This window comes from Bos taurus, chromosome 3 (genome assembly GCF_002263795.3).
Source record: "Bos taurus isolate L1 Dominette 01449 registration number 42190680 breed Hereford chromosome 3, ARS-UCD2.0, whole genome shotgun sequence".
Lineage (NCBI taxonomy): Eukaryota > Metazoa > Chordata > Mammalia > Artiodactyla > Bovidae > Bos > Bos taurus.
In genome coordinates, this window is record NC_037330.1 from 51,672,492 (window position 1) to 51,686,761 (window position 14,270).

General features: G+C 43.0%; 1 protein-coding gene across 5 annotated transcripts in view; it reads left to right on the plus strand.

Moving 5' to 3' along the window:
• TGFBR3 (transforming growth factor beta receptor 3) overlaps window positions 1–14,270 on the plus strand; it is a 209,277-nt gene that overhangs the window by 170,595 nt on the left and 24,412 nt on the right. For all 5 annotated transcript variants that reach the window (XM_005204336.5, XM_024990080.2, XM_005204335.5 and 2 more), the window contains 6 exons: window positions 278–609; window positions 1,022–1,174; window positions 4,050–4,190; window positions 4,358–4,516; window positions 10,646–10,945; window positions 13,827–13,947. In XM_005204336.5, coding sequence (XP_005204393.1) covers window positions 278–609; window positions 1,022–1,174; window positions 4,050–4,190; window positions 4,358–4,516; window positions 10,646–10,945; window positions 13,827–13,947 — 1,206 coding nt within the window. The remainder of the gene's footprint in view (window positions 1–277; window positions 610–1,021; window positions 1,175–4,049; window positions 4,191–4,357; window positions 4,517–10,645; window positions 10,946–13,826; window positions 13,948–14,270) is intronic.

The window sequence follows — 14,270 nt, forward strand, 5'->3', positions numbered from 1 at the left end:
ACTGATCTAATTCAACCTCTTATTTAAAAAAAATTGGGAAACCAAAGCACAGAGAAGTAAGCTACTTACCCAAAGCTGCCAGACCAGTTAGAAAGAACATCAGGACTAGAATTCGGGCTTCGAGACAGACTTCACATCTCCTTTATACATTGCTCATTAGGGATAATTTTACATATGCCCATTCTGTGCTCATTCCTCCTATTCTCACCTTTCATGATAATGATTGTGACCTGGCATCAAACACTGATGATGTTCTGCCTTCTTCTCTTACCATCAGAGGAGATGAGAGATGAGGAGGTCCATACCGTCCCTCCTGAGCTACGGATCCTGCTGGGCCCTGGTACTCTGCCTGCCCTGGACAACCCACCCATTCGGGGAGGGGGAAGCCGAAATGGAGGTTTCCCTTTTCCCTTCCCCGACATCTCCAGGAGAGGCCGGAAGGAAGGGGGAGAAGATGGGATCCTTCGGCCAAAGGACCCTGTCATCCCTGGCATCCTGTTCCCTGATCCCAGAGAGCCAGAGGAGGTGCAGGGCAGCACAGATGTTGCCCTGTCCGTCAAGTGTGACAATGAGAAGATGACTGTGGCTGTAGACAAAGATTCTTTTCAGGTTGGTGCAGTTTCTTAAAGGAGAGAATGGGAGGTTACCTCGCTGTCCATCTCACCTCAGTCTGTGTGAGTTATTTCCAGCTCTTTCACTTTTGAACTCTGGAGATTTGATACTGTTTTCTCAGTTGGATGGGCTCACTTCCCCTTGGCTGTGAGTCTCACCCGGTTCCTGTTGTTCTCAGTGAGGGGGGGTTCCAGATCCTTGTGTGTCAATATTTTGCTATTGAATTTCCAAGGCCAACAAACACAAATCTGGGGCTGTTGAGAGATGGTAGGCTGAAAGGAGGTAAGGGGGGAGAGGGAGTGCAGGCTTCCAGTGACCTTTATTTGGAAGACCAGGCAAAATGTGTGAACTGCGTGCTGTAGAATGGTCTGTGGACCCCTCTTTATGTCTTTGGTGGTGGTTGTTTCAGGCCAGCGGCTACTCTGGGATGGAGCTCACCTTGTTGGATCCAACCTGCAAGGCCAAGACAAATGACACCCACTTCATTTTGGAGTCTCCCCTGAATGGCTGTGGGACTCGGCTCCGGCGAGCAGCCCCTGATGGTGTGGTTTACTACAACTCCGTGAGTGTTCTCCAGGACAAAGCTTTCCCTTTGCCTGAGCCTTGCTGGGTGTTACCTTAAAATTAGTCTTAAGATTTCTATGAAAGTGAGGAGGGCCATGTACCCCAGACTTGAATGAAGCCCAGTGTTGGTTCTCAACAAAATGGGATGTACTCTGACCCTGAACACTTTTGTTTTGTTGGTGAGTGTGTGGGAGTTGGGAGGCCCTGTTTTCTCGGCTGGAACATTTGTGATGATCTTTCCCACCCTTCCTTCCATCTCCTGGTGGCAAAGCGTTCACTGGCAAGGTGCTTATGGCTTTTTCTGGCTAAGCTGCAGGCTCAGATGGCCTGGTTCACATGAGGACAAACTCCAAGGCTATGAATGAGCACCTCTGTACAACTGAGCTAACCAGATCCATGGTTCATCTGAGATCCATGGCCTCATCTGAGGCATGTCTAGAAGTAGGAGAACTTTTCCTTCCCTCATGAACAAAAGAACCAAAAGAGAGAAGTCTGAAAAGGTCCTTTGAGAAATTATTAAATCTCTCTCCATCCTTAGGAAAGACCCTAAATTGAAGAACATATCCTACTTTCGAAGTTACCCAGATTCCCCAATGATAGTCATTGCAGTAGCTACCCTTCACTTTCCAGACATCATTCTTGGAAGTTCACCTTAATCTTTTCAGATTAAATCTGTTTGTGTAGAGGCGGATACTACACAGTGAACGTTAAAAGAATTTGAACATGAAATTTCAAAAGGATTTTAAAGTGATAATTTTGCAATTTGAGTTGTACTTTTGATGATAGAAACAGGGCTCCAAGATCCCCGCGTCCAGCTTTGACGCGTGTGTGTGTGTCTGTGCTCAGGGCCTACCCAGCTTCGGCATGGGCTGGGGAGGCCCCGACTACTCTGTTTATTCCACTCCTGGTCCACAGATAGGACCCAGCCAAGGAGGAGACTGGCTTTCTGGTCAGCATGGCTCATGTAGGGACTGACTCTCCTGTGAGCCAAGTTTATTGTTCCTCAGACAATTTTAGAATGTTTGAGCTGGAAAGAACCCTAAGATGATCTCATTCAGCGTCCTCATTTCACAGGTGAGGAAATTGAACTCCAGGGAGTTACGAGACTTGTTTGGATTTGAGAGACGAGTTAGTGGTAGAGCCAGGACTGAATCCAGCTTCCCAACCTCTCATCCACTGATCTTCCCCCAGCCCTAGGCTGGAGCAGCTACTCCGCTTTGTTACTGAAATTATTTATTAACCTTTGACTTCTGTGATGAACACTCTTCTGCCAATTCCAACACTCATTTTCTTGCAATTATCCAGTTTTTCCAGATGTAATGAGTGTCATATATTACTGGTATACGTGATTTTGGAATTTTAAACTCTTTTAAAAATATTTCTATATATTTTTGGCTGTGCTGGGTCTATGTTGCGGTGCGGGCTTTCTCTAGCTGCAGTGCACAGGCTCCTCATTGCAGGGCGTCTCTTGCTGTGGAACACGGGCTCTGGGGCACATGGGCTTCAGCAGTTGCAGCATGTGGGCTCGGTAGTTGCAGCTCCCAGCTCTAGAGCACAGGCTCAGTAGTTATGGCTCACGGGCTTGGTTGCTCTGAGGCAAGCAGGATCTTCCCAGATCAGGGATCAAACCTATGTCTCCTACATTGGCAGGTGGATTCTTTACCACTGAGACACCAGGAAAGCCCTGGAATTTTAAACTTTGATTTGAATTAATGCCAATAAGAGGCCATGATAACTGGTTAAGTTAAAAAAAAAAAAAAAAAGTGCCATCTACCTCAGGAGAGAAAAGTATATTGCTTCTTCTTCTTTTTAAAAAAAATTATTATAGGGTAAGTAATAACCTAACTTGCTTCAGTTGCATCACTAATTTCTTTGAGGACCTGGGAAAGAATAGAGAGGCAATTTTCCTTCATTTCTTTCCCGTTCTGCTCTCCTCTCAGTGGCTATTTTAACCATTTCTTCTAGTTATAATTGTTTGTAGTAGTTTTCAGACTTAATATCTATTTTCATTTTACAACATATTCAAAATCTAAGGAGGTGGAGCATAAAATCAAACAAAAATTATAACTATCCCATGTATGCAAATAAATTAGGAGTTAAGGAGTCCTAATTCCTGGGTGAATTTTTTCATCTTACATAGAACTAACCTTCTACCAGTGTTAAGATAGGTTTTCATGGCATAGAACTTGTTGTTCTTTCCTGCATCTATACCTCATACAGGAGATAGTGGGGGAGATGGACACATAGAGGAGAAGGGTAAGGAAAGAATGGTTCAATAGTGAACATCAGGTTCTTTGCTTCTGATTCAAACCAAACTTTACCAAATCTTTTTTTTTTTTTTGGCTGTGTGGGACCTTGGCATGCAAATTCTTAGTGGCAGCATGTGGAATATGGTTCCCTGACCAGGGATGAAACACAGGCCCCTTGCATTGGGAGCTCAGTCTTAAGCCACTGGATCACCAGGGAAGTCCCTGTCAAATCTCGACAGACACAACTTACAAGAACTCCTTGGATTAGCCAAATCAGTGTTTCTTAGAGTTTTCAGTATAAAGGCCCCTAAGGAGAAACTCCCCCACCCACTACAGTACAGGTGGGCCTGTTGAAAACCCCACCCAACCCCATTTCAGTGTCTGGTGTTTTCACACTATTTGAAATACATATTTTATTTTAAATCTTAATTTATTATGCATTGGGCTTCTTCTTTTTCATTTCTTTGAGGATAAAATCCTAAAAAAAAACTTGGAGTTTTTTTTTTTTTAATTAAGTCAGATTTTCAGTTCACCTCAGAATTTATTACATGGGTGTTTATGTGAGGTGGAACCAAAGTATGTGATTGGGTGTTTTCATAACACTGTGCTTTCCTTGCCTTTTAGATTGTGATTCAGATTCCACCCTCTGGGGATAGTAGTGGTTGGCCAGATGGTTATGAAGATTTAGAGTCTGGTGATAATGGATTTCCAGGAGACATGGATGAAGGAGACACTTCCTTCTTCAGCCGACTTGAAATTGTGGTGGTATGTATTTGTTTGTAGGAGGTAGTTTGTAGAGATTGTTGTCTTTTTGGTTGGCTTTAGTCGGGGACCATTGGAAAATAAAATCAGATGTTAAAGGCTAAAGCTTCTAAAGCTACATGCTTCATTTGACTGTCATTTGTTTCCATCTGTTTTCTTCTTTTCTCCAGTTTAATTGTAGCCTGCGACAGGTAGGGAATCCCCGTACCTTCCAGGACGAACCCAACAGGAACGTCACCTTCAACATGGAGCTGTACAACACTGACCTCTTTCTCGTGCCCTCCCAGGGGGTCTTCTCCGTGGCAGAGAATGGACACGTTTATGTTGAGGTGAGACCCGTATGTTAGCCTTGAGCTGTTAGGTTAGCGGAGATTCTTAGTGGCTCCTGAGCATGAGTGAAAGCCCCTGGGGGCAGACGTTTTCCTGCCTTCCTCAGCCTTGACCAGCTCTGGATGAAGGCTTCACTCAAAAGACGCTTCCACATTGGTTTCTGACCAAAGCAGGAAATTTCAGGATTCATTGCATTATGCTAAATGGAGAGAGCATTTTATAGATGAATGGATGAAATGTTTTGTTTTTTTTTAATCAGGGGCATAAATTCTTATAAAGCCTTGTCCTTACTTTGTCCTTTGTATTTTTGCCAAGGGCATTCGTTCAGTAGTTGCAGTATCAGAGTTAACAAGGGAATATTTCAAACCCCCTCAGAGACTATCTTTTAAACTGTGCATACTTTTGAGTGAAATACTGTATGTTACCATAGCTCATGAAAATTGGTTTTTTTCCTAGATCATTATCTAAATGTATCTATGGCGGTGGTTTGGTGGTTTCGTTGCTAAGTCCAGTCTGACTCTTGCGACCCCGTGGACTGTAGCCTGCTAGGCTCCTCTGTCCATGGGATTCTCCAGGCAAGAATACTGGAATGGATTGCCATTTCCTTCTCCAGGGGATCTTCCCGACCAAGGGATCGAACCCAGATCTCTTTCATTGCAGGCAGATTCTTTACCAACTGAGCTATGAGGGAAGCCCCAATGTATCTATAAATTTATTAAAATTATTTCCTGTGTATAACAGTAATAACCAGACATAATGTAAATCTGTGGAGTGACTACAGAACTCTTAGGTAGTGGTGGTAATAATGAAATAACAACAGCTAAAGTTTATTGTAGATTTATTTTGTGCCAAGCTCAGTTATAAGTTCTCAGTTATAAGGACTCGTATTCTTCTGAGCAGTTCTATTACACAGGACTGTTAATATCCCTGCCGGGGACCAGCCCCGGCTGATCCAGGGTATTCGAAGGAGAGACGGCGTAGGCAAGGATCAGGATACGATAGCTTAATTAAACGTTAATTAAGGATATAAAGAGTAATAGAATGAGGATAGCTCAGTAGGAAAATTCAGTGGAGAAAAGAGGCTGAGCAGCTTGGTTTACACGGGAGACCAATAAAACTTCAAGACAAGAAGTTTGCACCACTTACGTAGGCCGCAGGCATCCTTCCGTTCTCCCGAAGGAGAGGCGACACTGAGGCCTCCCCGGTCGGATCTTAGAAGCCCAGGCATAATTAGTAAGCATGGTGGGTTCCGCGCTCCAGATGGAGACTCAACCAGAGTGAGAGAGAGAGCGACATGGGGAGACCAGTATTTCGAGAAACTGATCCCAATTCTTTATTTTCCAGAGTCTGTTTTTATACACTGAGATGTTATACAAAAGTCACGTGGGGACAGCAGTCCTGACTTTTATTAAAGTCAGGTGCTTCACACAAATGTATACAGAGGTCTTAGGGGTGTTACATCATCTTCTGGCCGGGGGGCCTGCTGACAATTTACGACCCTCTCCTTGTGACAGCGGTCAGTCAATCAGGACACTTATTTCTCCAGGGCTGATTATTCTCAAAACAGACGCCACCCAAATAAAGTTACATTCCTACAGGGTGAGGGTGTAGTGGGTTTTAGTTAAGGAAAGAATTTACTTAGCCTAAGGTCTAACGTGATTAATATCAAAGGTTAATACTTATTCCTTCTATATATTCATTAATGTGTGTAAGGGCAGGGGATGTGGAGACGTAGCAACAAACATTGGCTCAACAAATGAAAAACCCTTCACCAACACAATTTCTAATTAGCCCACTATACTTATAGTTTTCTAACTTCTCTAAAGAACCTGTTTTTAGAGGGTTTAAAGCATCTCGTGCCTCTCACGGTTGGGAGGCTGTGAGCAATCACATGTGGCCGGACGAGCCTGTCAGGCAGGCTAGAGAACCTTCAGAGGAGTTTGTAGGTTAAAACACTCTTGTCACACCCAAGAGTTTTTATTGACTAGAGCTCTAGGTTAACTCCTTCTCCGAAAGAGGTGGTGGGGGACAGCCCCCCGTAAAGTCAGAGGTGTAGGTAAGAGCACAAAGTAGTAAAGTAGGCAGGCTCTGGTTATGGGGGTAGATGCTTGAGGATTTCCAGGGGGACTCCTGAGGCTCGATCCCGCCTTTGCGTATGTCGAGCCTCCTTCCTCATGACCTTTGCCATGGGCGGAGTACCTCACTCTGGCCCCCAACATATCCCCATTTTGTGGATGAGGAAATTGAGGCCCAAATTTGTCTAAGGTCGCACAATTAGTACCTAGTTGAGTTCAGAGTCAGGGTTCATACTCAGTCCATCTGGCTCCAGAGACCACACTGTTGTCCACAGGATGCCATCATTTATCCTCAAAGTGCCATTTTCAAGAGGGAGAAAATGTAACCTCTTTGCAGTGCCAATACCCAAGTTCACAGAGTGGATTCTAGAGAAGATAATTATGCTCATGACCCCAGAATGTCTGCTGGTCTTACAGGAAAGTCGTCCTCTATCGAGCTGGTTTTGGTGCTAAGATGCAGGCTGGTGTTCTCCACTATGGGAGGAGGGAGAAGCTTAAGGGGCCAAAATGGGATACTTCCATATATTAAAAATGACTTCAGTACACATATTTCTATTTAAGAAAGACAAATAACTCACATTTATACTGATTCTGGGACGGAGCCCACAGGCTCTAGACATTTTCTTGGATCATCTCCTGCTTTCTGATTTCCCTCTTCTGAGAGATCTTCTCTTTCATTGGGTACTCCTTTCTCTGTTAGGGAAGATATACTGCTTTCTATGTGCTGTCCCTGATCAGAGCTCTCTCCTAATCCAACACTGGTGTTTTCTTCTTGCTATTCCGGCTGCTCCATCCACATGTGTGGTTGGTCAGTGATGCACTATTGTACTATAGGTTTTAGGGGCGCTGCTTAACTGCAGTTTGTTCTTTTCCAGATGTGTGCCTGGCTTTGCCAATTTGTGGCTTTGCTGCCTTAAATCTTCCTCATACATCCAACTCTGAATGTTTTGGGTTTTCTCCCTCCTCCCCAACTGCCTCCCCCAACCCCCAGTGCTGGCTTATTTGAAATATATTTTCTTTTTCATTCTTATTCTCCCATTTGTAGATTATATTGTTCATAATTGAATTGAATCAAAGACATTGTGAAAGTGATGGAAAAAAACAAACCAAGTCTTTTTGCTATGCCATTTTAAACATCATTAAAATGATATGTAAAAGTCGCTCAGTTGTGTCCAACTCTTTGCGACCCCATGGACTATACAGTCCATGGAATTCTCCAGGCCAGAATACTGGAGTGGGTAGCTGTTTCCTTCCCCAGGAGATCTTCCCAGGTCTCCCACATTGCAGGCAGATTCTTCACCAGCTGAGCCACCAGGGCAAATACATAATAATACACTGAAGAGAATTTGGGGAAAGGGGAACTGTTATAAACTACTTTATTTTAAAATTGTTTTAAACCACCTAAAATATGAGAGAGAATTGGTATATATTTTGCTAAATAGGATAGTAGCCATGCCTAGTCTTTTTTGTCTCATTTTGGACTCCACCGCTGATAAGAAAATGTTTTATTTGGGGAAAGTAAGTAAAACTTAATCATTGACTTGGTCTAAAGAGCTATTTCCATGTTTCCTCTTGTGGCCATTCTTATCACATCGCCTCCCAGAATCTCCTATTTCCTCTAGATCATGATCTCTTCCTTTAATCCAAGACGTTACCAGTTTTGCCACTTGGTCTTTGGTCATCTTTGGGTGATAGTTGGTCACACAGTTGGCACATTTTCTTTTAGTTCATTTGTCTTGGGAAGTTAAAAATATAAGTCTATATGTTGTTTTTGTTGTTCAGTCAATAAGTCATGTCCCACTCTTTGCAACCTCATGAACTGCGGCACGCCAGGCTTCTCTGTCCATCACTATCTCCCTGAGTTTCCTCAAACTTACGTTCATTGAGTCAGTGATGCCAGCCAACCATCTCATCCTCTGTTGCCCCCTTCTCCTCTTACCCTCAATCCTTCTCAGCATCAGGGGCTTTTCCACTGAGTCAGCTCTTCTCATCAGGTGGCCAAAGTATTGGAGCTTCAGCTTCAGCATCAGTCCTGCCAATGAATATTCAGGGTTGATGTCTAATATAACCCCCCAAATGTAAATGTAGATTAGTACTGCTAGTATTAGCTGGCATTTCCTAACTATCAGAGAGCTGTGTGGTATGCATATAATTTTGACTTTACAGATTGTCACAGTTGCTGTATCTAGTCAGTGCCCTCATTCTGTGGGGGCAGAAACCAAGGGTCAGTGCTCATGGCGAGTGAGCAGCAGAGTCCTGCCACTGTTCATTTCCAGTCCATTTCAGAGTAAAAGACTTATTGACAATAGTCTTTTTTTCCTCTCAAACAATTTTTTGGAGTACCTTAGCTATTCTGCCATTGCAGATCATTGATCATTGAGATTAGAGAAAAGGTTTGCATTTCTTCTATCACACGTTTTTGCATTGTGGGTTCTGAGTTCATATTAAAGGGCACTTATGAGTAAATAGAGTATATGTAGTTTGCCATTTTTCCAAGATTAAATATCTCATTTTTCAGAAATACTGTAAAAGTAATGAATTGTGAATATTTTCAGACTACTAAATACTACTTCCTGGAAAGATGTCTTACTAAGCACCCTCCCTGACCACATCATGGGCAGCTTGAACTGACCCTGTAGCTGTAGTGAAATAGTGAAGAGAAAATGGACTTGGGTTCAGAAGACCTGGGCTCAAGCCTTGGTTTTCCCCAGTATTTGCTAGCTATGATTTTGAACAAGTTATCTATCCTGTGTGTTCCGTTTGCCCTCCATTTATAAAATGAAGATGAAAATACTTATAAGATTGTTCTCAGGGATTAAGCTTTAAGGCACAGCGAAATGTCATTATCATCTTCATCATCTTCACTGTTGAGTGTCTTGCAGTTAACCACATAGGGATCTTTCAAAATAGTGCTGTGGGCTAAAAGCCCCATGTGATGTCAGGGATTTCCCGTGGGTATCTCAGAATGCAAAGTGTGTTTATAGCTTCATGCCTTTGAAAGGATTCTGGGGCTATTGGCTTATGGTTAAGGACCAACTTTATTTCTAAAGTGTTTAAGTTTATTTTGATTCTTAGTTTAGTCAAGGAATGAGGCAATAGTGGGGAGAGGCAGTTCACACAGTGATCCATGTGTCACCAGATGGAGAATCCAGTCTGGTTTGGAGATTTTAACTGAGTTCAGGATGGTTGAGATTTGAATTCTGTTTACACTTGGCCACACACTACTTCCTGTTTCTAAAGAAAAGAACCTCAACAAGGTTTGGACATAGCCCATACAAATGTTTTGTAAGAGGGAAGTGTAAATGAGTCGGAAACGTTTCCAGATTAGATTTCCCTTAAAATACCCTTGGGCTTAAAGACTGAGGGGAGAGTCCTTGGCAAGGTCTGGTTTGGACCTCTGAAGAGCTGGGACACTTTGCCAGGCTCGTGATCGCCACCAGATTGCACCATGCCCAACATCCAGCCCCAGAAGCCAGCTCTGGCTACTCACCGTGAAGCAGGACTTAGATGAATCAGTAACTTCACTGCAGTGTATAGGCTCCTTCTGACTTGCTGCAGTTTAGAAGTCTGGTCTTCCCTGCCTGGTTTAAGTACATCTAGCTCTGTCCTTTATTTTTTGAGTAATTTTTAAGAGAGGTTGCCTCACAAGTGATAACCCTATTATGACATTAGGGTTTTTACCTGTTGGTGTTTTATTTATTTTGGAAAGTCTACTCTAGGTGCATGATATACTTTTATTTTTATTTCCCAGAGGACTCATAGGAAGTCAAAGAGACTTATTTATCTTGTATTAGAATCTTAGAATATTAGAATCCAGGCTGGCACTTAAACTAAATAATTCACTGTCATCATCCATACCAGATTTAAATGGAAAATATCTCTTTCTTCAATGAGTGTGTCACTTTTGTGATTAGAAAGAAGACTATATAGGTGTGTTACACAAATCACGCAATGTCTCTCATCAGAAGGGCCACGTTGGTATGTTGTCCTTGTACCTACAGTGAGCGTGAAATGTTAACTCACTTCTGAATTGAGCTTTCTGTTCTGTTCTAGGTGTCTGTTACCAAGGCTGACCAAGAACTGGGATTTGCCATCCAAACGTGCTTTATCTCTCCGTATTCAAACCCTGATAGGATGTCTGATTATACTATCATTGAGAACATTTGTCCTAAAGATGAATCTGTGAAATTCTACAATCCCAAGAGAGTGCACTTTCCTATCCCACAAGCCGAGATAGATAAGAAACGGTTCAGCTTTGTTTTTAAGCCTGTCTTCAATACCTCCCTGCTCTTTCTCCAGTGTGAGCTCACGCTGTGTACCAAAAAGGAAAAGGACCCCCAGAAGCTACCCAAGGTTAGTGGGCCTTCATCTATTTTCTCCTGTAATTTTGACATCTTTAGGTGAGGCAGTGACCTACCAGAAAGGTTTAATCACAGCTTGCTGCAGGTTGAGGTTTTTGGTTTGGGGACTGCCCAGTCAAAGTCATAAAGTTCATGTTAGCAGGGAACTGTGAGTTTTATGGAGTCTTGGAGAATGAGTCCTGACCGTATGCTTTTTTTTTTTCCATGCATGCTATTCAGTAGTATCTTATGAACGATAAATCAAGACTGTTTTCCATTGAAGGAGAGGCCTGGCTTTATCTTTGCTATTCTAATAGTACACAGTGCCAAGAGTACAGAGAGCCGAAGGACAAGTTCAACGTGAGGATTAATTTTTCCAGGTCCCGCTGAGATTTGTATTGCAGTTGTTTTTTGACCTTCTCTGTGTGAGTTATAAGGTTGACTTGTCTCATGAGGACTTCTAAGGGAAACTAACAAATATTTTAATTTTTCTTGGTTTCATATTGTGGTTCGTCATGTTTGCCTCATGTTGCTCCCCACATAGAACTAGTACATGCTGTTGCCACAACAGAAATCAGAACCCTTTGACCTTGCTGGTGTGGCTATGGTAGGGGGCATCCGCAAGGGTAATGACCTCATTGTTTTGGCTTTTTGCATGAAGGGTATCTTCTGTCTGGTTTTGTTTCTGTGATCTGCCGTAATTATGTATAACTTCGTATGTGTGTTTATTTTGGTTAGATATCTCACACAGTGTAAGCTGACTTCTCATCCTTTTACACTTGCATATCAGTCAGCGTCTAAAAGTCCAATAATTGAGCTGTGTCATTAACACTGTCTCATAGGGACAGAATTTTCTCACCTGGTACATAGGTTGTGAGAGATGGGTGTAAAAGGAGAAGGAAAAATCATTGTTATGAGACGGATTGTCATTTATCTGTATCCTTTGCACTATTATATTCTCCTGGGCATCAATTTCTCCATTAGACCACAGGAAATTTTATAATACATTTGAAAATATAGTGAATCTGATCTCTTAGTCCTCAGGGAGCGCGCGCACGCGCGCGCGTGTGTGTGTGTGTGTGTGTGTATAAAGTGATTTAGGCTGTGTTCTTTAGGTTGCCTTAGGGAACATTGGTGCCCTAGCCTTGTGGGCCTCCACCTTCCAGTGGCCATCAAGCTTGGGCCATAGTGGACAGTGGTCGAGAGCCATGCAGAACTTCTTGAGTGGCTGTGGGACCCAGAGAATAATTTTAGGAGTTGGGGATCTAGGAGGGGAGGCCTGGCAGTTACCCCTGTCTTTACTGATAGCTGTAGCGCTCACCTTTCAGTGAGCCTGGCCTGTAGCAACCCAGCTTCATAGTGTGTCAGTCTGTGAAAATTAGTCCTAATATTTCCTTCTATAACATTTAAAGGAAAGTTCTAAGTACCTGGGGTTGACATGGGATGTGGCCCTAAGCCTAAGGTTATATCCAAGGCAAGGTAGAGTGGAAAGAGCATGGGGGCCGAGAAAGCAGGCCTGATTCTTCCTAACAGGACATTAGCAAGTTCCTGACCTCTCAGAACCTCCGTGTCCTTGTCTGTACCGTTGGAGTAATAGCATAGCCTTCCTTCCTAGGTAGAAGAGCAGGTGAGACAGTGGAGGTGAGGACAGTGGACCATTTATAGAGCTGTTACCGCTGTTCCTCTGTTTACGGCCTATGGTTAATATTTTCACACTCCTATGACTGCTTTCTATGACAATAGACTGAGCCAAAGATTCTTCTAGGAAGAATTCTCAAAGACTGTTGAGTCCAGCCCTGCCTATTGCTGATGAAATTGAGAGCAGAGTGTTCAGTGACTTGCCCGGGATCTTGCAGTGAAATTTGTTGTAGACTCTTGCTTAACCAAGGAAACTAGAAGGAAAGTAAGAAAGCTCTTCCTAAACTGCAAATCTTCTCAACGAGTTCTCTCCATGAAAAACCCATTGTTTCCCTTTACCGGAGGGCTGTTGTAAAGACTTTTCTTGTTTGTTTGGGGCAGGGGTTGTAAGAGAGGGGAACTGTCGTATAACATGTATCTGACTTTGATGTTGCTCAGAGCAGCAATGACAATAAAGCCACAAGTCTCTGCTCTTTTGTGACTAGAAGATCTGGAAGCTAGTTAACTTTTCTGGATCCCTTGCTATATATAGATTTTTAAAAAATAATTGATATGTTTCCCCTTCCAACAAAAGTGATTGGATGTCACTGACATTAGCATTTCACCTATTGATGGGCATAGACAAGGAGCCAAAGTTATTTTAAAGGAAAAGGTAATGGAAACAGATACACCAGGCTTGGGCATGCTGGTTCTAAGTTTGGAGACTGAAAATAGCTGGAAACAGCTGATCTCATGGCCTCCACCCCTAGGCACAACTCCCTAGGACTTCATTTTGGAACATTAAAAGCAGATGACCCTGGAAAGCTTCATTTTGCATAAGCCTATACTGTAATTAAAAAAATCAAATGCACTCGACAACATGATTATCTTTTTGGACAGCAGATGTAAAATCTGTCACCCTCATAATGCAATACATGAAGTTTCCTACCATCACAAATCACAAACATGAACCGTTTGTGTGTAAGCCAGCTTGATGAAGGGCCAATGTTCGTCATATAGTTATTTTATTTTTCAGACTAAATAACACTAAAACCTCCAGTTGTTTTGTGGGAATCCATCCAGCAATGTTTGCATCTTCAAGTGCAGCTGAGAATACACTGAGGCTGCTCTCATAACTCTCAGATTATTGGTGGTTCTTTGAAAACCATCCTGGTATCCTGTTTTTCTGGGGTAAATAGCTGTGAGCTGTCTGATAAGGGGCCACAGGACAACCATGCTGGCCCTTTTGAGTGACCCCCTGACTGTTCTCTCTGCAGTGTGTGCTTCCTGATGAAGCCTGCACCTCGCTGGATGCCTCAATGATCTGGGCCATGATGCAGAATAAGAAGACGTTCACCAGGCCCCTCGCTGTTATCCACCACGAAGTACCATTTAAAGGTGCGTTCTGCGGAGGCTCGGTCAGAGAACAGCAACCTGTGTGCTACTCATAAAGAAGCTGCTGCTGCTGCTGCTGCTAAGTCGCTTCAGTCGTGTCCGACTCTGTGCGACCCCACAGACTGGAATACTGTAAATCAAAGCCCAGTTTTATTTGAAAGATAAATTAACGACCATTTAGTGGCTTTAGAAAAGAATTCTTTGCCCACAGAGTCTTTTGTTTAGTTGGTTCTCCTGCTGCTGTGCATTAATGATACCTTTGCCAATGACTTCCTCTTTAAATATTAGAGCAAAGTCTTGGTTAGTCTGTTATGACGATGCTGTCA